Source organism: Chiloscyllium plagiosum, unplaced genomic scaffold (genome assembly GCF_037043375.1).
Source record: "Chiloscyllium plagiosum isolate Xiang-an unplaced genomic scaffold, Cpla_swu_hap1 HiC_scaffold_5, whole genome shotgun sequence".
NCBI lineage: Eukaryota > Metazoa > Chordata > Chondrichthyes > Orectolobiformes > Hemiscylliidae > Chiloscyllium > Chiloscyllium plagiosum.
This window is the reverse complement of record NW_028270143.1, coordinates 138451009-138476364: the sequence shown is the minus strand read 5'-3', so window position 1 is coordinate 138476364 and position 25356 is coordinate 138451009. Positions and strand designations below refer to the sequence as shown.

At 47.6% G+C, this 25356-nt stretch overlaps 1 protein-coding gene across 1 annotated transcript in view; it reads left to right on the top strand.

Moving 5' to 3' along the window:
• LOC148150048 (microtubule-actin cross-linking factor 1, isoforms 6/7-like) overlaps positions 1-25356 on the top strand; it is a 374112-nt gene that overhangs the window by 169572 nt on the left and 179184 nt on the right. The window contains exons 2-4 of the mRNA XM_087987781.1: positions 1281-1830; positions 6864-6956; positions 8093-8242. Of these exons, the coding sequence (XP_087843907.1) occupies positions 1321-1830; positions 6864-6956; positions 8093-8242 (753 nt within the window). The 5' untranslated portion in view covers positions 1281-1320. The remainder of the gene's footprint in view (positions 1-1280; positions 1831-6863; positions 6957-8092; positions 8243-25356) is intronic.

Genomic DNA, 25356 nt, shown 5'->3' with positions numbered 1-25356 from the left:
CACCACTGCTGGCAACATGTTCCAGACACCCACCACCCTCTGTGTGAGGTACTTACCGCGTGTATCCCCCTTAAACTTTCCACCTCTCACCTTGAAAGCGTGACCTCTCATTATTGAATCCTTCACCCTGGGAAAAAGCTTGTCTCTATCCACCCTGTCTATACCCTTCAGGATTTTGTAAACCTCAATCAGGTCCCCCCTCAATCTCCTTTTTTCTAATGAAAACAATCCTAACCTACTCAACCTCTCTTCATGGCTCACACCTTCCATACCAGGCAACATCCTCGTAAACCTTCTCTGCACCCTCTCCAAAGCGTCCACATCCTATTGGTAATGTGGCGACCAGAACTGTACACAGTATTCAAAATGCGGCCGAACCAATGTCTTGTACAATGTTAACATGACCTGCCAGCTCTTATACTCAATACCCCGTTCAATGAAGGCAAGTATACCATATGCCTTCTTGACCACACTATCCACCTGTGCAGCAACCTTCAGGGTACAATGGACCTGCACTCCCAGATCTCTCTGCTCATCAACTTTTCCCAAGGCTCTTCCATTCATTGTATAATTCGCTCGAGAATTAGACTTTCCTAAATACATCACCTCACATTTGTCTGGATTGAACGCCATCTGCCACTTCTCCGCCCAACTCTCCAGTCTATCTATATCCTCCCGTATTCTCTGACAGTCCCTTATGCTTTCTGCTACTCCACCAAGAAGATTGGCTGGTTGGCAAAAAACAGAAAAGAGGAATAATTGGGTCATTTTTTGGGTTGGCAAGATGTTTCTTGTGGGAGAATTTAGAACTAGGAGCCACTGGTTTAAACAAAAGGGTCATCCATTTAAAACAGAGATGAGGCAAAATAATTATCTGAGTCACGAGTCTTTGAAACGCTGTTCCTGAAAAGCAGAGTCCTTGAATATTTTGAAGGCCGAGATGGAGAGATACTTGTTAAACAAGGGGGTGAAAGGTTATCAGTGGCAATGTGGGTTTGAGGAACCAGTCAGCTCAGGCATGATTTTATTGAAAATTGGAGTAGGTTGAAGGGGCTGAATGGCCTGTACTTGTCACAGAGTGTGGTCGGTTACAGCCAATCAGAGGACAGCATCAGAGTAATCATCTGATGAGAAATACATTGTAGGGCAATAGGGAAGAGGCAGGGGAGTGGAACTGATTGAGTGGCTCTTTCAGAGGGCCAGCACTGAGCCAAAGTGGGCTGAATGTTCTCGTCAGTGCTGTATAATTCTATCTGGAATGTTCCTTTGTTTAATTGCAGAGAGAAGGTTCAGGAGCACTGAACTGCTGAAGGATTAACAATGGGCAGCTGTTCCAGTCACTCACTCTGTCTTGGACATGACAGGAAACACTGCCAGGCTAGGCTGCCAGAACCTTCCGGAATTCACAAAACGGGATGCCAAACAGTGTCTGGGAATGACCACAATGGCCTGAAACTGAGCAGTGATGATCTGGAGCAGCTCACCAAAGCTTGGACATGTAGAGACACCGGATCATTGACCAAACAGAGTGATGGAGAATCCAAGGACATCAGCAAAGTGGAGCTAGTGACAGAGGATATCTCCAACATTAAACCTGATTCTCTCCATCAGTTCTGGCTGTCAGTGGGAAGGGATTGGAGGTGTGAATGTGGAACTGGATGGTCTTGGAAAACAGTCACTGGGCAAGAAGTGACTGAAATCAGGGAGGTGACTGAGACGGTCATCACTGAGGTCATTGAAGTCACTGAGTTCCCGGTCATTCAGAGGAGGAGCGAGTCAAAGAAAACCACTATGGCTGGGATCTTGCTGTGTCATAAGGAGCCTGTGCAGGTTTCTGAGCTTTGAGTTATTACTTAGCATTGTCCATTCCACCATTTGTTGCTCCATCTCGAGTGTTCTCTCCCATTGGTCCAGCCCATCTCTCTCTGACCTTCTCCCTCACAATCAGTCACTACATGGGGTTCTCTGAGTTTACCTTCCTTGTCCTGTCTGACCCTCTCTAATTCTGGCCAATCTCCTCTCTTTGAGTCTTCTCTTCCTTGACAATCGACAGACCAGAACCATTCCTTCATTGATCTTCCCGCTGTGGACTTCAGGAAGAGGCTGGAAAATTTAAACTGTTACTTTGTGATACAAAACAGAAATAACTGGAGAAACTCGACAGGTCTGGCAACATCTGTGGAGAGAAAGCAGAATTAATATTTCATGCCCAGTATGACTCCTCTTCAGGAATTTGAATTTTTGGGTTTGCTGTGAAAGAACAGACTGGAAACATTAACTCTGTTTCTCTCTCCACAGATGCTGCCAGACCTGCTGAGTTTCTCCAGCAATCTCTGTGTTTGTTTCAGATTTCCATATCTACCATACCTGGGTCTGTATTTGCTAGAGTTTTGAAAAGTGAGGGGTGATCTCATGAAAAAATGTACAGAATTCTTATAGAATCGGAAGAATGGTGTGAAACTTGGAACACAGACCATAGACAGTACAGCACAGTACAGGCCCTTCAGCCCACAATGTTGTGCCATGCATTTACCTTAATCTAAGATCAACCTTAATCTACACACCCTTCAATTTACTGCTATCCATGTGCTTGTCCTGCAGTCGCTTAAATGTCCCTAATGTCTCTGACTCGACTACCACCGCTGGCAGTGCATTCCACACACCCACCACTCTCTGTGTAAAGAACCGTCTTATGACATCTCCCCTATACATTCCTCCAATCACCTTAAAATTATGACCCTCGTGTCAGTCATTTCTGCCCTGGGGAAAAGTCTCTGGCTATCTACTCTGTCCATGCCTCTCATTACCTTGTTAAAAATCACACAACACCAGGTTATAGCCCAACAGGTTTAATTGGAAGCACACTAGCTTTCGGAGCGACGCTCCTTCACCAGGTACACCCCAGTCCAACACCAGCATCTCTGAATCATCTCATTACCTTGCACACCTTTATCAAGTCACCTCTCTTCCTCTTCTGTGCGAACAGCCCTAGCTCACTCAACCTCTCTTCATAAATCAAGCCCTCCAACCCAGGTAGCACCTGGTAAATCCCTCTGCAACCTCCCTAAAGCATCTGTGTCCTTCCTATAATGTAGCGACTAGAAGTGAACACAATATTCCCAGTGTGGACTCACCAGGGTTTTATAGAATGGTGCTGGAAAAGCACAGCAGGTCAGTCAGCATCTGGGGAACAGGAGAATCGATGTTTCGGGCAAAAGCCCTTCATCACGAATAGAGGCAGGGAGCCTCCAGGGTGGAGAGACAAATGGGGGGATGGTGAAGCTGGGTAGAAGGTAGCCAAGAGTACACTAGGTGGATGGGAGTCGGGATGAAGGTGGTAGATCAGGGAGGAGGGTCGGGGAAGGTAGCGAAGAGTACAATGGATGAATGGGGGAGGGGATGAAGGTGATAGGTCAGAGAGGAGGGTGGAGTGGATAGGTGGAAAGGAGGATAGGCAGGTAGGACAGGTCATGGGGACAGTGCTGAGCTGGAAGTTTGAAACTAGGATGAGGTGGGGGAAGGGGAAATGAGGAAACTGTTGAAGTCCACATTGATGCCCTGGGGTTGAAGTGTTCCGAGGCGGAAGATGAGGCGTTCTTCCTCCAGGCGTCGGGTGAGGGAGCGGCGGTGAAGGAGGCCCAGGACCTCCATGTCCTCGGCAGAGTGGGAGGGGGAGTTGAAATGTTGGGCCACAGGGCGGTTTGGTTGATTGGTGCGGGAGTCCCGGAGATGTTCCCTAAAGTGCTCTGCTAGGAGGCGTCCAGTCTCCCCAATGTAGAGGAGACCGCATCGGGAGCAACGGATACAATAAATGATATTAGTGGATGTGCAAGTAAAACTTTGATGGATGTGGAAGGCTCCTTTCGGGCCTTGGATGGAGGTGAGGGAGGAGGTGTGGGCACAGGTTTTGCAATTCCTGCAGTGGCAGGGGAGGGTGCCAGGAAGGCAGGGTGGGTTGTTGGGGGACGTGGACCTGACCAAGTCTGTGACTACTTGCGCCTACACCCGATGCCTGGAGGAAGAACGCCTCATCTTCTGCCTCAGAACACTTCAACCCCAGGGCATCAATGCGGACTTCACCAGTTTCCTCATTTCCCCTCCCCCCACCTTACCCCAGTTCCAATCTTCCAGCTCAGCACCATCCTCATGACCTGTCCTACCTGCCTATCTCCCTTCCCACCTATATGCTCCACCCTCATTTCCAACCTATCACCCCCATCCCCACCCCCATTCACCTATTGTACTCTTTGCTACCTCCTCCCCTCCCCCCCCATTTATCTCTCCACCCTGGAGGCTCCCTGCCTCTATTCCTGATGAAGGGCTTTTGCCCGAAACATCGATTTTCCTGCTCCTCAGATGCTGTCTGACCTGCTGTGCTCTTCCAGCACCACTCAGATCTAGACTCTGATTTCTGGCATCTACAGTCCTCATTTTTGCCAGGGTTTTATAGAGCTGCAGCATAACCTCGTGGCTCTTAAACTCAATCCTCCTGCTAATGAAAGCCAACACACCATACGCCTTCTTTAACAACCCTATCCACTTGGGTGGCAACTTTGAGGGATTTATGTATGTGTATCCCAAGATCCCACTGTTCCTCCACACTGCCAAGAATTCTGTCTCTAACCCTGTATTCAACACTTGAGAGAGTTTAGAAAAGATTCACAAGGATATTGCCAGGGTTGGAGGATTTGAGCTACAGGGAGAGGCTGAACAGGCTGGGGCTGTTTTCCCTGGAGCGTCGGAGGCTGAGGGGTGACCTTATAGAGGGTTATGAAATCACAAGGGGCATGGATAGGATAAATAGGCAAAGTCTTTCCCCGGGGTAGGGGCATCCAAAACTAGACGGCGTAGGTTTAGGTGAGAGGGGAAAAATATAAAAGAGACCAAAGGGGCAACTTTTTCACTCAGGGTGTTGTACGTGTGTGGACTGAGCTGCCAGAGGATGTGGTGGAGGCTGGTACAATTGCAACATTTAAGAGGCATTTGGATGGGTATATGAATAGGAAGGGTTTGGAGGGATATAGGCCGGGTGCTGGCAGGTGGGACTAGATTGGGTTGGGATATCAGCATGGATGAGATGGATGAAAGGGTCTGTTACCATGTTGTACATGCCCTTGATTCTATGACTCTAATAGCACAGTCTCACTATCAGGAGATGCAGTGGCAGACTGGTACTGTCAATGGGCTGACCATCCAGAACTCCCAGGTTAATGTTCTGGGACATGGGTTTGAATCTCAACATGACAGTGGTAGATTTTGAATTCATGTTTTAAAAATCAGAAATTACAGAGCTTGTTTAATGGTGACAATGTATCTCCTTTTGTAAAAATCCACTTGGTTCACTCATGTCACTCACTGGTGGACATCTCCCATCCTTACCTGGTCTGGCCTACACGTGACTCCAGACCCACATCCAATGCAATTGATTCTTGAACATCTCATGAACAAATTAAAAAGAATAGAGTGTCTTGTAACCCAATAATTGCAGCAGCTGTGGGCAATTGTAATCTCCATTTATATCGCTCAATGCAATTCTTCATTAATTTTCTTAATTTATTTAAGGGACGTGGGCATCTCTGGCTTGGCCAGTATTTAATGACCATCTTTCACGGAGAGTCAGTCCCTTTGCTGTGGGACTGGAATCACATGCAGGTCAGACCAGGTAAGGAGAGCAGGTTTCCTTCCCGAAAGACCATGAGTGACCCGGATGGGTTTTACAGTTATTGAAGATGGCTGGCATCGTTATCCTGCAACGAGTCATGTTTTTGTCCGGAATTATCACAGTAATTTAAGTTTCACCCACTGCCACTACCAACACTAACCACAGTCTATTCCCTGGAGGCGGCACTGTGGTTTGCGCTGGCACGGTGGCTCAGTGGTTAGCACTGCTGCCTTATAGCGCCAGAGATCTGTGTTTGATTCCAGCCTCAGGTGACTGTCTGTGTGGAGTTTGCACATTCTCCCCGTGCCTGCGTGGGATTCCTCCCACAATCCAAAGATGTACAGGTCAGGTGCATTGGCCATTCTAAATTGTCCATAGTGTTCAGGGATGTTTGGGGTAGTCAGGGGAAAATATAGGGCAATGGGTCTGGGTGGGTTACTCTTTGGAGGTTTGGTGTGGACTTGTTGGGCTGAAGGGCCTGTTTCCACACTGAAGGGATTCTGATTCTAATTCTAACAGAGTGGGCAATGGATGTATTTGAGACAATTTTCTAAATTTACAGCCAACTAGAGAACAAGATATTTCTGATTAAATCTCATTTCTTGTTTCAATCCAATTCAACATAGTCTCCTCCTCCTTTCAGTCACAGCTGCAGTTTTCCCTTCCCCCAATGAAGGCAAATCCTGCGTCTGTATTTAATACCTCGGGACTTGACTCCTTGAACGGAGTGCATCCAGCACATGAACAAGCCTCACTCATTGCTTACCAATCATTTAACTTGTTGGCTGTTGCATGGGGAGGGAAATGGGTATCTGGTGTGTGTGTGTTACTTGGGCTTATCATAGCCTGTGGTCAGCACAGTATCTCAGTGGGTGGCACGATATCTCAGTGGGTGGCACAATATCTCAGTGGGTGGCACGGTGACTCAGTGGTTAGCTTCACAGTGCCAGGGGCCCAAGTGCAATTCTAAACTTTGGTGGAACTTTTGTTCATTCTCTCCATATCTGCGTGGGTTTCCTCCCACAGTCCGAAGCTGTGCATATGAGGGGGATTGGCCAAGGGAAATGTGGGGTTACAGGGATGGGGTACATCTGGGTGGGATGCTCTTGGGAGGGCCAGCGTGGACTCAATGGGCCAAATAGCCTGTTACAGCAATGTAGGGATCCTACGTGGATGTTAATCATTTTCCATTGTACATCAGGAGGGTTTGGAATCGCCTGGAGAATGTAGACGAGAGACGATGGAGCTGGGAAACTTACAGCTCGAGAACCACAAGCTCCAACAGACAGAAGAGGTAAGGAGAGCTGTCACCATCAGGACCTTGCATTCTGTCTGAGAAGATCAACCAGAGGGCTCCAATGTCACTCCCTACGGAGTCTGTGTAAATGGGTCAGTCTTGAATGAATTGGATGAGCTGTGAAATTACGACCAAAATCTGTCAGACAGTGAGGTTAGGCTGCATTTGTTAATCATTAGAGAAAGTGTCACTGACAAGGAATTCACAATAAATTCCTTCACATTCTCTCTCTCCGTCTGTCATTGTTTCCCTTTCTGTCCTGCACTTTCACTATTTTTATGACTCACTGATCTGCCCCTTTCTCCCATTCCCCTCCCCCACACTCCTGCATTCTTCCTGTCTCCCAGGTTACTGCTTCTCCAACCCTTCTCTCTGTTTTGCCCTTGCTCTTTTTCTCTGTCCTATTTTTTCTATCTATCTATCAGCCTTTTCATTGCTGGCCTTACACCCATTGCTCAGTACCTTTCACTTCTTTTCCTTTTTATACCATCTCTTTCTTTCTCCCTCACTCTGACCACCTTGTTTAGAGAAATGTTTTTATACCTTATACAATCTGACTGGCCAGAGTCACATATCTTCTCAAGTAGCTACTTCCACTTAAAACCGTTGTCATTAAACACACCGGATGGAACTCCCGGCTCTCTCTGTCCCTCATGGTGGCACAGTGGTTAGCACTGCTGCCACACAGCGCCAGAGACCCGGGTTCAATTCCCGCCTCAGGCGACTGACTGTGTGGAGTTTGCACACTTTCCCCGTGTCTGCGTGGGTTTCCTCCGGGTGCTCCGGTTTCCTCCCACAGTCACAAAGATGTGCAGGTTAAGATGGATTGGCCATGGGGTAGTGTCCAGGGATGTGCAGGTTAGGGTGGATTGGCCATGGGATAGTGTCCAGGGATGTGCAGGTTAGGGTGGATTGGCCATGGGAAATTGCCTCATAGTGTTCAGGGATGTTTAGGTTAGATGGAAAATACAGGATTATAGGGATAGGGTAGAGAGTGGGTGTGTGTGGGATACTCTTGATGGGCTGAATACCTGATTCCACACTGTAGGGAATTCTATGATTCACTTTCTCACTCCCTCTCATTCTCCAGTGCTGCCTCTGAATGCCTTGAAAAATGTTCTTCTCTTTACCAGGGTCCTGGTCAGACTGGCCCTCCACTGGCATCAGGATCTCTTGATGATGGTCTGGAAAGCTGGATCAGTGACATTGAAGACGTGACAGCCAATCAGAGGCCTCCCTCCTCCAAGCTGGAGGTAGTGAAAGCACAATTACAGGGACAGAAGGTAAGGGTCTTGTTCAGGCAGACATCTCGGAGATATTCTGTGCGAGAGACCTTCCATGGACAATGTAGAGTACTCGCACCGTCTGAGACTAATGGCCACAATCTGAGGCAGTTACTCAGTCTTTAGACTGAGCTGGTCATTACTGATTCTGGACAGAGAGTGAAGGGACTGACTGCAGGGAGCAGTTTCAGCATTGAAGGAACGGCGATACATTTCCCAGCCAGGATGGGGAGTGACTTGGAGGGGAACATGCAGGGGGTGGTATTCCCATGTATCAGCTGCCCTTGTCCTTCAAGATGGAAGTGGCCATGGGTTTGGAAGGTGTTGTCTGAGGGTCTTGGTCAAAACAACACTGAAGGACAATATAAAATAGAGTGTAAAATTCTAAAGGGGGTGCAGAGGGTCCTGGGGGTATATGTAATGTATCATTGAAGGTGGCAGGACCGGGGGAGAGAGCAGTTAATAAAGCAGACAGTACCTTCGCCTTTATTACCGGGGCAGAGAGTACAATAGCAGGGGGGGTGATGTTGAACTTGTCCAGGACCCTTGTGGGTCCTCAGCTGGAATATTGTGTACAGGGTGTGGGCCGCACATTATAGGAAAGATGGGAATGCATTGGAGAGAGTGCAGGAAGTGATTTACAGGAATGGTTTCCGGAATGAGAAACTTCAGGGATGGGGGGGAGATTGAAGACGTTGGGACGGTTCTCCCCAGAGAGAGGGGCGACTGGGAGGGAGATCTGGTAGAGGTTTACAAAACCAGGAGCAGAGCTGGACAGAGCAGACAGGGAGAAACAGTCCCTGCTTGTACCAGGAAGAAGAACATGAGGGGCATTGACATAAGGAAAAAAAAACCTTTCTCACTTAGTGAGTAGAGTCTGGAATGTACTGCCTGAGAGTGTGGGGAACTGGACAAAGTGGCTAAAAGGGGAAACTGTGGATGGTTGCAGTGTGAAGTCAAGAGACAGCCACTGACTGAAGTACTCCTTCAGTGAGCCAGTACAGACACAGCAGGATAAATCGCCTCCTTCTGGCCGATGTTGACCCAGTGCGTGTGTACAACAATGAGTGAGTGTGGGTGTGTACAGCAATGAGTGAGTGTGTACAGCAGTGGGTGTGTACAGCAATGGGTGTGTACAGCAGTGAGTGAGTGTGTACAGCAGTGGGTGTGTACAGCAGTGAGTGAGTGTGTACAGCAGCGAGTTTGTACAGTAATGAGTGAGTGAGAGTGTGTACAGCAGTGGGTGTGTATAGCAATGAATGAGTGTGGTGTGTATCCAGGGGATGTGTACAGCAGTGGGTGTGTACTGCAATGAGTGAGTGTGGGTGTGTATAGCAGTGGGTGTGTACTGCAATGTGTGAGTGTGGGTGTGTATAGCAGTGGGTGTGTATAACAGTTGGTGTGTACAGCAGTGAGTGAGTGAGAGTGTGTATAGCAGTGGGTGTGTTTCACACTGAGTGAGTGTGGTGTGTATAGCAGTGAATATGGGTGTGTAAAGCAGTGGCTGTGTATAGCAGTGGGTGTGTATAACCGTGAGTGAATATGGGTGTGTATAGCAGTGAGTGTGTATAGCAGTGAGTATGTACAGCAATGAGTGAGTGTGAGTATGTATAGCAGTGAGTGTGTATAGGAATGAGTGAGTGAGAGTGTGTACAGCAGTGAGTGTGTCCAGCAGTGTGTATGAACAGTAATGGGTGAGTGTGTTAGCAGTGAGTGTGTGTAGTAGTGAATGTGTACAGCAATGAGTGAGTGTGATTGAGTATAGCAGTGAGTGTGTACAGCAGTGGGTGTGTACAGCAATGAGTGAGTGTGTACAGCAATGAGTGAGTGTGGGTGTGTATAGCGGTGGGTGTGTATAGCAGTGGGTGTGTTCAGCAATGAGTGAGTGTGAGTGTGTACAGCAGTGGGTGTGTACAGCAGTGGGTTTGTACAGCAATGAGTGCAGGTGTACAGCCATGGGTGTGTACAGCAGTGAGTGTGTACAGCAATTAGTGAGTGTGTATAGCAGTGTGTGTGTATAGCAGTGGGTGTGTATAACAGTGGGTGTGTACAGCAATGAGTGAGTGTGGGTGTTTACAGCAATGAGGAGTGTGTATAGCAGTGTGTGTGTACAGCAGTGAGTGTGCATAGCAATGAGTGAGTGTGTGTATAGCAGTGAGTGTGTAAAGCAGTGAGTGAGTGTGGGTGTGTATAGCACTGGGTGTGTACAGCAATGAGTGAGTGTGATTGTGTATAGCAGTGAGTGTGTTCAGCAGTGGGTGTGTACAACAATGAGTGAGTGTGGGTGTGTACAGCAATGAGTGAGTGTGTACAGCAGTGGGTGTGTACAGCAGTGAGTGAGTGTGTACAGCAGCGAGTTTGTACAGTAATGAGTGAGTGAGAGTGTGTACAGCAGTGGGTGTGTATAGCAATGAATGAGTGTGGTGTGTATCCAGTGGATGTGTACAGCAGTGGGTGGGTACTGCAATGAGTGAGTGTGGGTGTGTATAGCAGTGGGTGCGTACTGCAATGTGTGAGTGTGGGTGTGTATAGCAGTGGGTGTGTATAACAGTTAGTGTGTACAGCAGTGAGTGAGTGAGAGTGTGTATAGCAGTGGGTGTGTTTCACACTGAGTGAGTGTGGTGTGTATAGCAGTGAATATGGGTGTGTAAAGCAGTGGGTGTGTATAACCGTGAGTGAATCTGGGTGTGTATAGCAGTGAGTGTGTATAGCAGTGAGTATGTACAGCAATGAGTGAGTGTGAATGTGTATAGCAGTGAGTGTTCAGCAGTGGGTGTGTACAACAATGAGTGAGTGTGGGTGTGTACAGCAATGAGTGAGTGTGTACAGCAGTGGGTGTGTACAGCAGTGAGTGAGTGTGTACAGCAGTGAGTTTGTACAGTAATGAGTGAGTGAGAGTGTGTACAGCAGTGGGTATGTATAGCAATGAATGAGTGTGGTGTGTATCCAGTGGATGTGTACAGCAGTGGGTGTGTACTGCAATGAGTGAGTGTGGGTGTGTATAGCAGTGGATGTGTACAGCAGTGGGTGTGTACTGCAATGAGTGAGTGTGGGTGTGTATAGCAGTGGGTGTGTACTGCAATGTGTGAGTGTGAGTGTGTACAGCAGTGGGTGTGTATAACAGTGGGTGTGTACAGCAGTGAGTGAGTGAGAGTGTGTATAGCAGTGGGTGTGTTTCACACTGAGTGAGTGTGGTGTGTATAGCAGTGAATATGGGTGTGTAAAGCAGTGGGTGTGTAAAGCAGTGAGTGTGTATAACCGTGAGTGAATCTGGGTGTGTATAGCAGTGAGTGTGTATAGCAGTGAGTATGTACAGCAATGAGTGAGTGTGAGTATGTATAGCAGTGAGTGGGTATAGGAATGAGTGAGTGAGAGTGTGTACAGCAGTGAGTGTGTCCAGCAGTGTGTATGAACAGTAATGTTAGCAGTGAGTGTGTGTAGTAGTGAATGTGTACAGCAATGAGTGAGTGTGATTGTGTATAGCAGTGAGTGTGTACAGCAGTGGGTGTGTACAGCAATGAGTGAGTGTGTACAGCAATGAGTGAGTGTGGGTGTGTATAGCAGTGGGTGTGTATAGCAATGGGTGTGTTGAGCAATGAGTGAGTCTGAGTGTGTACAGCAGTGGGTGTGTACAGCAGTGGGTTTGTACAGCAATGAGTGCGGGTGTACAGCCATGGGTGTGTACAGCAGTGAGTGTGTACAGCAATTAGTGAGTGTGTATAACAGTGGGTGTGTATAACAGTGGGTGTGTACAGCAATGAGTGAGTGTGGGTGTTTACAGCAATGAGGAGTGTGTATAGCAGTGTGTGTGTACAGCAGTGAGTGAGTGTAAGTGTGTACAGCAGTGCGCGTGTGTCCAGCAGTGTGTGTGAACAGCAATGAGTGAGTGTGTTAGCAGTGAGTGTGTATGGCAATGAGTGATTGTGTACAACAATGGGTGTGTACAGCAAAGAGTGGGTGTGGGTGTGTGCAGCAGTGGTGTGTACAGCAATGAGTGAGTGTGATGTGTATAGCAGTGGGTGTGTGCATCAATGAGTGAGTGTGAGTGTGTATAGCAGTGGGTGTGTACAGCTGTGGGTGTGTAAAGCAATGATTGTGTGTGAGTGTGTATAGTAGTGAGTGTGTACAGCAATGAGTGAGTGTGAATGTGTATAGCAATGAGTGTGTATAGCAGTGAATGTGTACAGCACTGAGTGAGTGTGGATGTGTATAGCAGTGGGTGTGTACAGCAGTGGGTGTGTACAGCAATGAGTGAATGTGAGTGTGTATAGCACTGGGTGTGTACAGCAATGAGTGAGTGTGAGTGTGTATAGCAGTGGGTGTGTACAGCAATGAATGAGTGTATATAGCAGTGAGTGTGTATAGCAGTTGGTGGGTACAGGCATGAGTGAGTGACAGTGTGAATAGCAGTAGGTGTGTACAGCAATGAGTGAGTGTGAGTGTGCATAGCAGTGGGTGTGTACAGCAGTGTATGTGTACAGCAATGAGTGAATGTGAGTGTGTGAGTGTGTATAGCAGTGGGTGTGTATAGCAATGAGTGAGTGTGGTGTGTATCCAGTGGGTGTGTATAGCAGTGAGTGTGTACTGCAATGAGTGAGTGTGAGTGTGTATAGCACTGGGTGTGTACAGCAAGTGAGTGTGGGTGTGAATGTGTATAGCAATGAGTGTGTATAGCAGTGGGTGTGTACAGCACTGAGTGAGTGTGGGTGTGTATAGCAGTGGGTGTGTATAGCAGTGGGTGTGTACAGCACTGAGTGAGTGTGGCTGTGTATAGCAGTGATTCCTGAAGAAGGGCTTATGGCCGAAACATCGATTCTCCTGCTCCTTGGATGCTGCCTGACCTGCTGCGCTTTTCCAGCAACACATTTTCAGCTGTGTACAGCAATGAGTGAGTGTAAGTGTGTACAGCAGTGAGTATGTCCAGCAGTGTGTGTGAACAGCAATGAGTGAGTGTGTTAGCAGTGAGTGTGTGTAGTCGTGAATGTGTACAGCAATGAGTGAATGTGAGTGTGTATTGCAGTGGGTGTGTATAACAGTGGGCGTGTACTGCAATGAGTGATTGTGAGTGTGTATAGCAGTGAGTGTGTATAGCAGTGGGTGTACAGCAATGAGTGAGTGTGGGTGTGTAAAGCAATGATTGAGTGTGTACAGTAGTGGGTGTGTACAGTGGTGAGTGTGAAAAGCAGTGAGTGTGAATGAGTATAGCAGTGGGTGTGTATAGCAATGAGTGAGTGAGAGTGTGTCCAGCAGTGTGTGTGAACAGTAATGAGTGAGTGTGTTAGCAGTGAGTGTGTGTTGTAGTGAATGTGTACAGCAATGAGTGATTGTGAGTGTGTATAGCAGTGAGTGTGTATTGCAGTGGGTGTGTACAGCAATGAGTGAGTGTGTACAGTAGTGGGTGTGTACAGCAGTGAGTGTGTACAGCAGTGAGTGTGTACAGCAATGAGTGAGTGTATATAGCAGTGAGTGTGTATAGCAGTTGGTGGGTACAGGCATGAGTGAGTGACAGCGTGATTAACAGTAGGTGTGTATAGCAATGAGTGAGTGTGAGTGTGTATAGCAGTGTGTGTGTACAGCAGTGTGTGTGTGTACAACAATGAGTGAATGTGAGTGTGTATAGCAGTGTGTGTGTGTATAGCAATGAGTGAATGTGAGTGTGTATAGCAGTGGGTGTGTATAGCAGTGGGTGTGTACAGCATTGGGTGGGTACAGGCATGAGTGAGTCACAGTGTGAATAGCAGTGGGTGTGTACAGCAATGAGTGAGTGTGATTGTGTATAGCAGTGAGCGTGTTCAGCAGTGAGTGTGTACCGCAATGAGTGTGTGGGTGTGTACAGCAATGAGTAAGTGTGTACAGCAGTGGGTGTGTACAGCAGTGAGTGAGTGTGTACAGCAGTGAGTGTGTACTGCAATGAGTGAGTGTGGGTGTGTATAGCACTGGGTGTGTATAACAGTGGGTGTGTACAGCAGTGAGTGAGTGAGAGTGTGTATAGCAGTGGGTGTGTTTCGCACTGAGTGAGTGTGGTGTGTATAGCAGTGAATGTGGGTGTGTAAAGCAGTGGGTGTGTATAGCAGTGGGTGTGTATAACCGTGAGTGAATCTGCGTGTGTATAGCAGTGAGTGTGTATAGCAGTGAGTATGTACAGCAATGAGGGAGTGTGAGTGTGTACAGCAGTGAGTGTGTAAAGCAGTGAGTGTGAGTGAGTATAGCAGTGGGTGTGTACAGCAATGAGTGAGTGAGAGTGTGTACAGCAGTGAGTGTGAACAGTAATGAGTGAGTGTGTTAGCAGTGAGTGTGTGTTGTAGTGAATGTGTACAGCAATGATTGAGTGTGAGTGTGTATAGCAGTGGATGTGTACAGCAGTGGGTGTGTACAGTAATGAGTGAGTGTGTATAGCAGTGTGTGTGTATAGCAGTGGGTGTGTATAACAGTGGGTGTGTATAACAGTGGGTGAGTGTGGGTGTTTACAGGAATGAGGAGTGTGTATAGGAGTGAATGTGTAAGCTGTGAGTGAGTGTAAGTGTGTACAGCAGTGCGCGTGTGTCCAGCAGTGTGTGTGAACAGCAATGAGTGAGTGTGAGTGTGTACAGCAGTGGGTGTATAAAGCAATGGGTGTGTGTGGGTGTGTACAGCAATGAGTGAGTGTGATGTCTATAGCAGTGGGTGTGTATAGCAATGAGTGGGTGTGGGTGTGTGCAGCAGTGGGTATGTACAGCAATGAGTGAGTGTGGTGTGTATAGCAATGGGTGTGAACAGCAATGAGTGAGTGTGTGTGTGTATAGCAGTGAGTGTGTACAGCAATGAGTGAGTGTGGGTGTGTATAGCAGTGGGTGTGTACAGCAGTGGGTGTGTACAGCAATGAGTGAGTGTGAGTGTGTATAGCAATGAGTGTGTATAGCAGTGAGTGTGTACAGCAATGAGTGAGTGTGTGTCCAGCAGTGCGCGTGTGTTCAGCAGTCTGAGTGAACAGCAATGACAGAGTGTGTAGTAGTGAATGTGTACAGCAATGAGTGAGTGACAGTGGGAATAGCAGTAGGTGTGTACAGCAATGAGTGTGTATAGCAGTGGGTGTGTACAGAGTGGGTGTGTACTGCAATGAGTGAGTGTGGGCATGTACAGCAATGAGTGACTGTGTACAGCAGTGGGTGTGTACAGTAATGAGTGAGTGTGGGTGTGTGCAGCAGTGGGTGTGTGCAGCAGTGGGTGTGAACAGTAAAGAGTGAGTGTGAGTGTGTATAGCTGTGGGTGTATACAGCAGTGGGTGTGTACAGCAATAAGTGAGTGTGAGTGTGTATAGAAGTGAATGTGTACAGCAGTGGGTGTGTATAGCAATGAGTGGCTGTGGGTGTGTACAGCAATGAGAGAGTGTGAGTGTGTATAGCAGTGTTTGTATAGCAGTGGGTGGGTACAGCAGTGGTTGGGTATATGCATGAGTGAGTCACAGTGTGAATAGCAGTGGGTGTGTATAGCAATGAGTGAGTGTGATTGTGTATAGCAGTGAGTGTGTTGAGCAGTGGGTGTGTATAGCAATGAGTGAGTGTGTGTACAGTAGTGAGTGTGTCCAACAGTGTGTGAACAGAAATGAGTGAGTGTGTTAGCAGTGAGTGTGTGTAGTAGTGAATGTGTACAGCAATGAGTGAGTGTGACAGTGTATAGCAGTGGGTGTGTACAGCAGTGAGTATGTACAGCAATGAGGGAGTGTGAGTGTGTATAGCAGTGGGTGTGTACAGCAATGAGTTAGTGTGACTGTGTATAGCAGTGGGTGTGTACAGCAGTGAGTATGTACAGCAATGAGGGAGTGTGAGTGTGTATAGCAGTGAGTGTGTATAGCAATGAGTGAGTGTGGGTGTGTATAGCAGTGCGTGTGCACAGCAGTGGGTGTGTACAGCAATGAGTGAGTGTGAGTGTGTATAGCAGTGAGTGTGTACAGCAGTGAGTATGTACAGCAATGAGGGAGTGTGAGTGTGTATAGCAGTGAGTATGTACAGCAGTGAGTGTGTACAGCAATGAGTGAATGTAGTGTGTATAGCAGTGAGTGTGTACAGCAGTGAGTGAGTGAGTGTGTGTACAGCAGTGGGTGTGTTTAGCAATGAATGAGTGTAGTGTGTATCCAGTGGGTATGTATAACAGTAGGTGTGTACTGCAATGAGTGAGTGTGAGTGTGTATAGCAGTGGGTGTGTAGAGCAATGAGTGAGTGTGGGTGTGTACAGCAATGAGTGGGCGTGTACAGCAGTGAGTGAGTGAGAGTGTGTACAGCAGTGGGTGTGTTTAGCAATGAATGAGTATGGTGTGTATAGCAGTGAGTGTGTACAGCGGTGAGTGTGTACAGCAATGAGTGAATGTGAGTGTGTATAGCAGTGGGTGTGTACAGCAATGAGTGAGTGTATATAGCAGGGAGTGTGTACAGCAGTATGCGTGTATAGCAATGAGTGAGTGTAGTGTGTATTCAGTGGGTGTGTATAGCAGTGGGTGTGTACAACAATGAGTGAGTCTGAGTGTGTATAGCAGTGAGTGTGTACAGCAGTGGGTGTGTACAGCAATGAGTGAGTCTGAGTGTGTATAGCAGTGAGTGTGTACAGCAGTGGGTGTGTACAGCAATGAGTGAGTGTGGGCATGTACAGCAATGACTGAGTGTGTACAGCAGTGGGTGTGTACAATAATGAGTGAGTGTGGGTGTGTATAGCAGTGAGTGTGTACAGCAGTGAGTATGTACAGCAATGAGTGAGTGTGAGTGTGTATAGCTGTGAGTGTGTAAAGCAGTGAGTGAGTGTGGGTGCGTATGGCAGTGGGTGTGTATAGCAATGAGTGAGTGTGGGTGTGTATGGCAGTGTGGGTGTACAGCAGTGTGTGTGAACAGAAATTAGTGAGTTTGTTAGCAGTGAGTGTGTGTAGTAGTGAATGTGCACAGCAATGAGTGAGTGTGACAGTGTATAGCAGTGGGTGTGTATAGTAGTGTGTGTACAGCAATGATGGAGTGTGAGTGTGTATAGCAGTGAGTGTGTACAGCAGTGAGTGTGTACAGCAATGAGTGAATGTGAGTGTGTATAGCAGTGAGTGTGTACAGCAGTGAGTGAAGTGAGAGGGTGTACAGCAGTGGGTGTGTTTAGCAATGAATGAGTGTGGTGTGTATCCAGTGGGTATGTATAGCAGTAGGTGTGTACTGCAATGTGTGAGTGTGAGTGTATATAGCAGTGGGTGTGTACAGCAATGAGTGAGCATGTACAGCAGTGAGTGAGTGAGAGTGTGTACAGCAGTGGGTGTGTTTAGCAATGAATGAGTGTGGTGTGTATAGCAGTGAGTGTGTACAGCGGTGAATTATGTACAGCAATGAGTGAATGTGAGTGTGTATAGTAGTGGGTGTGTACAGCAATGAGTGAGTGTATATAGCAGTGGGTGTGTACAGCAATGAGTAGGTCTGAGTGTGTATAGCAGTGAGTGTGTACAGCAATGGGTGTGTACAGCAATGAGTGAGTGTGGGCATGTACAGCAATGCGTGAGTGTGTACGGCATTGGGTGTGTACAATAATGAGTGAGTGTGGGTGTGTGCAGCAGTGGGTGTGAATAGTACTGAGTGAGTGTTAATGTGTATAGCAGTGAGTGTGTACAGAGTGGGTGTGTACAGCAATGAGTGAGTGTGGGCGTGTACAGCAATGAGTGACTGTGTACAGCAGTGGGTGTGTACAGTAATGAGTGAGTGTGGGTGTGTGCAGCAGTGGGTGTGAACAGTAATGAGTGAGTGTGAGTGTGTATAGCAGTGGGTGTATACAGCAGTGGGTGTGTACAGCAATAAGTGAGTGTGAGTGTGTATAGAAGTGAATGTGTACAGCAGTGGGTGTGTACAGCAATGAGTGGCTGTGGGTGTGTACAGCAATGAGAGAGTGTGAGTGTGTATAGCAGTGTGTGTATAGCAGTGGGTGGGTACAGCAGTGGTTGGGTACATGCATGAGTGAGTCACAGTGTGAATAGCAGTGGGTGTGTATAGCAATGAGTGAGTGTGGGTGTGTACAGAAATGAGTGAGTGTGTACAACAGTGGGTGTGTATAGCAATGAGTGAGTGAGAGTGTGTACAGCAGTGAGTGTGTCCAGCAGTGTGTGTGAACAGAAATGAGTGTGTGTTAGCAGTGAGTGTGTATAGCAGTGGGTGTGTACAGCAATGAGTGAGTGTGACTGTGTTTTGCAGTGGGTGTGTACAGCAGTGAGTGTGTACAGCAATGAGGGAGTGTGAGTGTGTATAGCAGTGAGTGTGTATAGAAGTGAATGTGTACAGCAGTGGGTGTGTACGTCAATGAGTGAGTGTGACTGTGTATAGCAGTGGGTGTGTACAGCAGTGAGTATGTACAGCAGTGAGTGAGTGTGGGCGTGTACAGCAGTGAGTGACTGTGTACAGCAGTGGGTGTGTACAGTAATGAGTGAGTGTGGGTGTGTGCAGCAGTGGGTGTGAACAGTAATGAGTGAGTGTGAGTGTGTATAGCAGTGGGTGTATACAGCAGTGGGTGTGTACAGCAATAAGTGAGTGAGAGTGTGTATAGAAGTGAATGTGTACAGCAGTGGGTGGGTACAGCAATGAGTGGCTGTGGGTGTGTACAGCAATGAGAGAGTGTGAGTGTGTATAGCAGTGTGTGTATAGCAGTGGGTGGGTACAGCAATGAGTGGCTGTGGGTGTGTACAGCAATGAGAGAGTGTGAGTGTGTATAGCAGTGTGTGTATAGCAGTGGGTGGGTACAGCAGTTGTTGGGTACATGCATGAGTGAGTCACAGTGTGAATAGCAGTGGGTGTGTATAGCAATGAGTGAGTGTGGGTGTGTACAGCAGTGGGTTTGTACAGCAGTGAGTGAGCGTGTACAGCAATGAGTGCGTCAGAGTGTGTATAGCAGTGAGTGTGTATAGCAGTGAGTGTATACAGCAGTGTGTAGGTGCAGCAATGAGTGAGTGAGAGTGTGTACAGCAGTGGGCGTGTATAGCAATGAATGAGTGTGGTGTGTATCCAGTGAGTGTGTATAGCAGTGGATGTATACTGCAATGAGTGAGTGTGGGTGTGTATAGCAATGTGTGAGTGTGGGTGTGTATAGCAGTGGGTGTGTATAACAGTGGGTGTGTATAGCAGTGCGTGTGTACAGCAATGAGTGAGTGTGGGTGTGTATAGCAGTGAGCGTATATAGCACTGGGTGTGTACAGCAATGAGTGAGTGTGAATGTGTATAGCAATGAGTGTGTATAGCAGTGAGTGTGTACAGCACTGAGTGAGTGTGGGCATGTACAGCAATGAGTGAGTGTGTACAGCAGTGGGTGTGTACAATAGTGAATGAGTGTCGGTGTGTGCAGCAGTGGGTGTGAACAGTAATGAGTGAGTGTGAGTGTGTATAGCAGTGAGTGTGTACAGCACTGAGTGAGTGTGGGTGTGTATAGCAGTAGGTGTGTACAGCATTGGGTGGGTACAGGCATGAGTGAGTCACAGTGTGAATAGCAGTGGGTGTGTACAGCAATGAGTGAGTGTGGGTGTGTACAGCAATGAGTGAGTGTGTACTACAGTGGGTGTGTACAGCAGTGAGTCAGTGTGTACAGCAGTGGGTTTGTACAGCAATGTGTGAGAGAGAGTGTGTACAGCAGTGGGTGTGTATAGCAATGAATGAGTGTGGTGTGTATCCAGTGGATGTGTATAGCAGTGGGTGTGTATAGCAGTGAGTGAGTGAGAGTGTGTATAGCAGTGGGTGTGTTTCGGAGTGAGTGAGTGTGGTGTGTATAGCAGTGGATGTGGGTGTGTAAAGCAGTGGGTGTGTATAGCAGTGGATGTGTATAACCGCGAGTGAATCTGGGTGTGTATAGCAATGAGTGTGTACAGCAGTGAGTATGTACAGCAATGAGGGAGTGAGAGTGTGTATAGCAGTGAGTGTGTAAATCAGTGAGTGAGTGTGGGTGTGTACAGCTGTGGGCGTGTATAGCAATGAGTGAGAGTGTGTATGGCAGTGTGTGTGTACAGCAGTGTGTGTACAGCAATGAAGGAGTGTGAGTGTGTGTAGCAGTGAGTGTGTAAAGCAGTGAGTGAGTGTGGGTGTGTATAGCAGTGGGTGTGTACAGCAATGAGTGAGTGTGAATGTGTACAGCAATGAGTGTGTATAGCAATGAGTGAGTGTGGGTGTGTATAGCAGTGGGTGTGCACAGCAGTGGGTGTGTACAGCAATGAGTGAGTGTGAGTGTGTATAGCAGTGGGTGTGCACAGCAGTGGGTGTGTACAGCAATGAGTGAGTGTGAGTGTGTATAGCAGTGAGTGTGTACAGCAGTGAGTGTGTATAGCAGTGAGTGTGTACAGCAGTGGGTGTGTACCGCAATGAGTGAGTGTGGGTGTGTACAGCAATGAGTGAGTGTGAATGTGTACAGCAATGAGTGTGTATAGCAATGAGTGAGTGTGGGTGTGTATAGCAGTGGGTGTGCACAGCAGTGGGTGTGTACAGCAATGAGTGAGTGTGAGTGTGTATAGCAGTGGGTGTGCACAGCAGTGGGTATGTACAGCAATGAGTGAGTGTGAGTGTGTATAGCAGTGAGTGTGTATAGCAATGAGTGAGTGTGGGTGTGTATAGCAGTGCGTGTGCACAGCAGTGGGTGTGTACAGCAATGAGTGAGTGTGAGTGTGTATAGCAGTGAGTGTGTACAGCAGTGAGTGTGTATAGCAGTGAGTGTGTACAGCAGTGGGTGTGTACCGCAATGAGTGAGTGTGGGTGTGTACAGCAATGAGTGAGTGTGTACAGCAGTGGGTGTGTACAGCAGTGAGTATGTACAGCAATGAGTGAGTGAGAGTGTGTACAGCAGTGGGTGTGTATAGCAATGAATGAGTGTGAGTGTGTACAGCAGTGGGTGTGTATAACAGTGGGTGTGTACAGCAGTGAGTGAGTGAGAGTGTGTATAGCAGTGGGTGTGTTTCGCACTGAGTGAGTGTGGTGTGTATAGCAGTGAATGTGGGTTGTGTAAAGCAGTGGGTGTGTATAGCAGTGGGTGTGTATAACCGTGAGTGAATATGGGTGTGTATAGCAGTGAGTGTGTATAGCAGTGAGTATGTACAGCAATGAGTGAGTGTGAGTGTGTATAGCAGTGGGGGTGTGTGTACACTAATGAGTGAGTGTGTGTATAGCAGTGAATTTGTAAAGCAGTGAGTGAGTGTGGGTGTGTATAGCAGTGGGTGTGTACAGCAATGAGTGAGTGTGGTTTTGTATGGCAGTGGGTGTGTATAGCAATGAGTGAGTGAGAGTGTATACAGCAGTGTGTGTGTACAGTAGTGTGTGTACAGCAATGAGGGAGTGTGAGTGTGTATAGCAGTGAGTGTGTAAAGCAGTGAGTGAGTGTGAGTGTGTGCAGCAGGTAGTGTGTACAGCAATGTGTGTGTACAGCAGTGGGTGTGTATAGCAGTGGGTGTGTATAGCAGTGGGTGTGTACGGCCATGAGTGAGTATGTGTAGCAATGAGTGAGTGTGGGTGTGTATAGCAGTGGGTGTGTAGAGCTGTGAGTGTGTATAGCAGTGTGTGCATAGCAGTGGGTGTCTAAAGCAATGAGTGAGTGAGAATGTGTACAGCAGTTGGTGTGTGAACAGCAATGAGTGAGTGTGTACAGCAGTGAGTGTGTAAAGCAGTGGGTGGGTACAGCCAAGAGTGAGTGACAGTGTGAATTGCAGTGAGTGTGAGTGTGTATAGCAATGTGTGTGTATAACAGTGGGTGTGTATAGCAGTGAGTGTATATGGCTATGAGTGAGGGTGTATCGCAGTGATTGTGTACAGCAATGAGTGAGTGTGGGTGTGTATAGCAGTGTGTGTGTACAGCAATGAGTGAGTGTGGGTGTGTATAGCAGTGTGTGTGTACAGCAATGAGTGAGTGTGTACAGCAGTGGGTGTGTACAATAGTGAATGAGTGTCGGTGTGTGCAGCAGTGGGTGTGAACAGTAATGAGTGAGTGTGAGTGTGTATAGCAGTGAGTGTGTACAGCACTGAGTGAGTGTGGGTGTGTATAGCAGTAGGTGTGTACAGCATTGGGTGGGTACAGGCATGAGTGAGTCACAGTGTGAATAGCAGTGGGTGTGTACAGCAATGAGTGAGTGTGGGTGTGTACAGCAATGAGTGAGTGTGTACTACAGTGGGTGTGTACAGCAGTGAGTCAGTGTGTACAGCAGTGGGTTTGTACAGCAATGTGTGAGAGAGAGTGTGTACAGCAGTGGGTGTGTATAGCAATGAATGAGTGTGGTGTGTATCCAGTGGATGTGTATAGCAGTGGGTGTGTATAGCAGTGAGTGAGTGAGAGTGTGTATAGCAGTGGGTGTGTTTCGGAGTGAGTGAGTGTGGTGTGTATAGCAGTGGATGTGGGTGTGTAAAGCAGTGGGTGTGTATAGCAGTGGATGTGTATAACCGCGAGTGAATCTGGGTGTGTATAGCAATGAGTGTGTACAGCAGTGAGTATGTACAGCAATGAGGGAGTGAGAGTGTGTATAGCAGTGAGTGTGTAAATCAGTGAGTGAGTGTGGGTGTGTACAGCTGTGGGCGTGTATAGCAATGAGTGAGAGTGTGTATGGCAGTGTGTGTGTACAGCAGTGTGTGTACAGCAATGAAGGAGTGTGAGTGTGTGTAGCAGTGAGTGTGTAAAGCAGTGAGTGAGTGTGGGTGTGTATAGCAGTGGGTGTGTACAGCAATGAGTGAGTGTGAATGTGTACAGCAATGAGTGTGTATAGCAATGAGTGAGTGTGGGTGTGTATAGCAGTGGGTGTGCACAGCAGTGGGTGTGTACAGCAATGAGTGAGTGTGAGTGTGTATAGCAGTGGGTGTGCACAGCAGTGGGTGTGTACAGCAATGAGTGAGTGTGAGTGTGTATAGCAGTGAGTGTGTACAGCAGTGAGTGTGTATAGCAGTGAGTGTGTACAGCAGTGGGTGTGTACCGCAATGAGTGAGTGTGGGTGTGTACAGCAATGAGTGAGTGTGAATGTGTACAGCAATGAGTGTGTATAGCAATGAGTGAGTGTGGGTGTGTATAGCAGTGGGTGTGCACAGCAGTGGGTGTGTACAGCAATGAGTGAGTGTGAGTGTGTATAGCAGTGGGTGTGCACAGCAGTGGGTGTGTACAGCAATGAGTGAGTGTGAGTGTGTATAGCAGTGAGTGTGTATAGCAATGAGTGAGTGTGGGTGTGTATAGCAGTGCGTGTGCACAGCAGTGGGTGTGTACAGCAATGAGTGAGTGTGAGTGTGTATAGCAGTGAGTGTGTACAGCAGTGAGTGTGTATAGCAGTGAGTGTGTACAGCAGTGGGTGTGTACCGCAATGAGTGAGTGTGGGTGTGTACAGCAATGAGTGAGTGTGTACAGCAGTGGGTGTGTACAGCAGTGAGTATGTACAGCAATGAGTGAGTGAGAGTGTGTACAGCAGTGGGTGTGTATAGCAATGAATGAGTGTGAGTGTGTACAGCAGTGGGTGTGTATAACAGTGGGTGTGTACAGCAGTGAGTGAGTGAGAGTGTGTATAGCAGTGGGTGTGTTTCGCACTGAGTGAGTGTGGTGTGTATAGCAGTGAATGTGGATTGTGTAAAGCAGTGGGTGTGTATAGCAGTGGGTGTGTATAACCGTGAGTGAATATGGGTGTGTATAGCAGTGAGTGTGTATAGCAGTGAGTATGTACAGCAATGAGTGAGTGTGAGTGTGTATAGCAGTGGGGGTGTGTGTACACTAATGAGTGAGTGTGTGTATAGCAGTGAATTTGTAAAGCAGTGAGTGAGTGTGGGTGTGTATAGCAGTGGGTGTGTACAGCAATGAGTGAGTGTGGTTTTGTATGGCAGTGGGTGTGTATAGCAATGAGTGAGTGAGAGTGTATACAGCAGTGTGTGTGTACAGTAGTGTGTGTACAGCAATGAGGGAGTGTGAGTGTGTATAGCAGTGAGTGTGTAAAGCAGTGAGTGAGTGTGAGTGTGTGCAGCAGGTAGTGTGTACAGCAATGTGTGTGTACAGCAGTGGGTGTGTATAGCAGTGGGTGTGTATAGCAGTGGGTGTGTACGGCCATGAGTGAGTATGTGTAGCAATGAGTGAGTGTGGGTGTGTATAGCAGTGGGTGTGTAGAGCTGTGAGTGTGTATAGCAGTGTGTGTATAGCAGTGGGTGTCTAAAGCAATGAGTGAGTGAGAATGTGTACAGCAGTTGGTGTGTGAACAGCAATGAGTGAGTGTGTACAGCAGTGAGTGTGTAAAGCAGTGGGTGGGTACAGCCAAGAGTGAGTGACAGTGTGAATTGCAGTGAGTGTGAGTGTGTATAGCAATGTGTGTGTATAACAGTGGGTGTGTATAGCAGTGAGTGTATATGGCTATGAGTGAGGGTGTATCGCAGTGATTGTGTACAGCAATGAGTGAGTGTGGGTGTGTATAGCAGTGTGTGTGTACAGCAATGAGTGAGTGTGGGTGTGTATAGCAGTGTGTGTGTACAGCAATGAGTGAGTGTGGGTGTGTATAGCAGTGGGCGTGTATAGCACTGGGTGTGTACAGCTATGGGTGAGTGTGAATGTGTATAGCAATGAGTGTGTATAGCAGTGAGTGTGTACAGCACTGACTGTGGGTGTGTATAGCAGTGAGTGTGTACAGCATTGGGTGGGTACAGGCATGAGTGAGTCACAGTGTGAATAGCAGTGGGTGTGTACAGCAATGAGTGAGTGTGATTGTGTATAGCAGTGAGCGTGTTCATCAGTGGGTGTGTACAGTAATGAGTGAGTATGTACAGGAGTGGATGTGTACAGCAGTGAGTGAGTGTGTACAGCAGTGAGTTTGTACAGCAATGAGTGTGTGTGTATAGCAGTGTGTATATAGCAGTGAGTGCGTGTGTATAGCAGTGAGTATGTACAGGAATGAGTGAGTGAGCGTGTGTATAGCAGTGAGTGTGTACAACAATGAGTGAGTGTAAGTGTGTATAGCAATGGGTGTGTGTAGTTATGTGTGAGTGTCGGTGTGTATAGCTGTAGGCACGTTCAGCAATGAGTGAGTATGAGTGTGTATGACAGTGAGTGTGTATAGCAGTGACTCTGTATAGCAGTGGGTGTGTGCAGCAATGAGTGAGTGTGGGTGTGTATTGCAGTGAGTGTGTATAGCAGTGGGTGTGAACAGCAATGAGTGA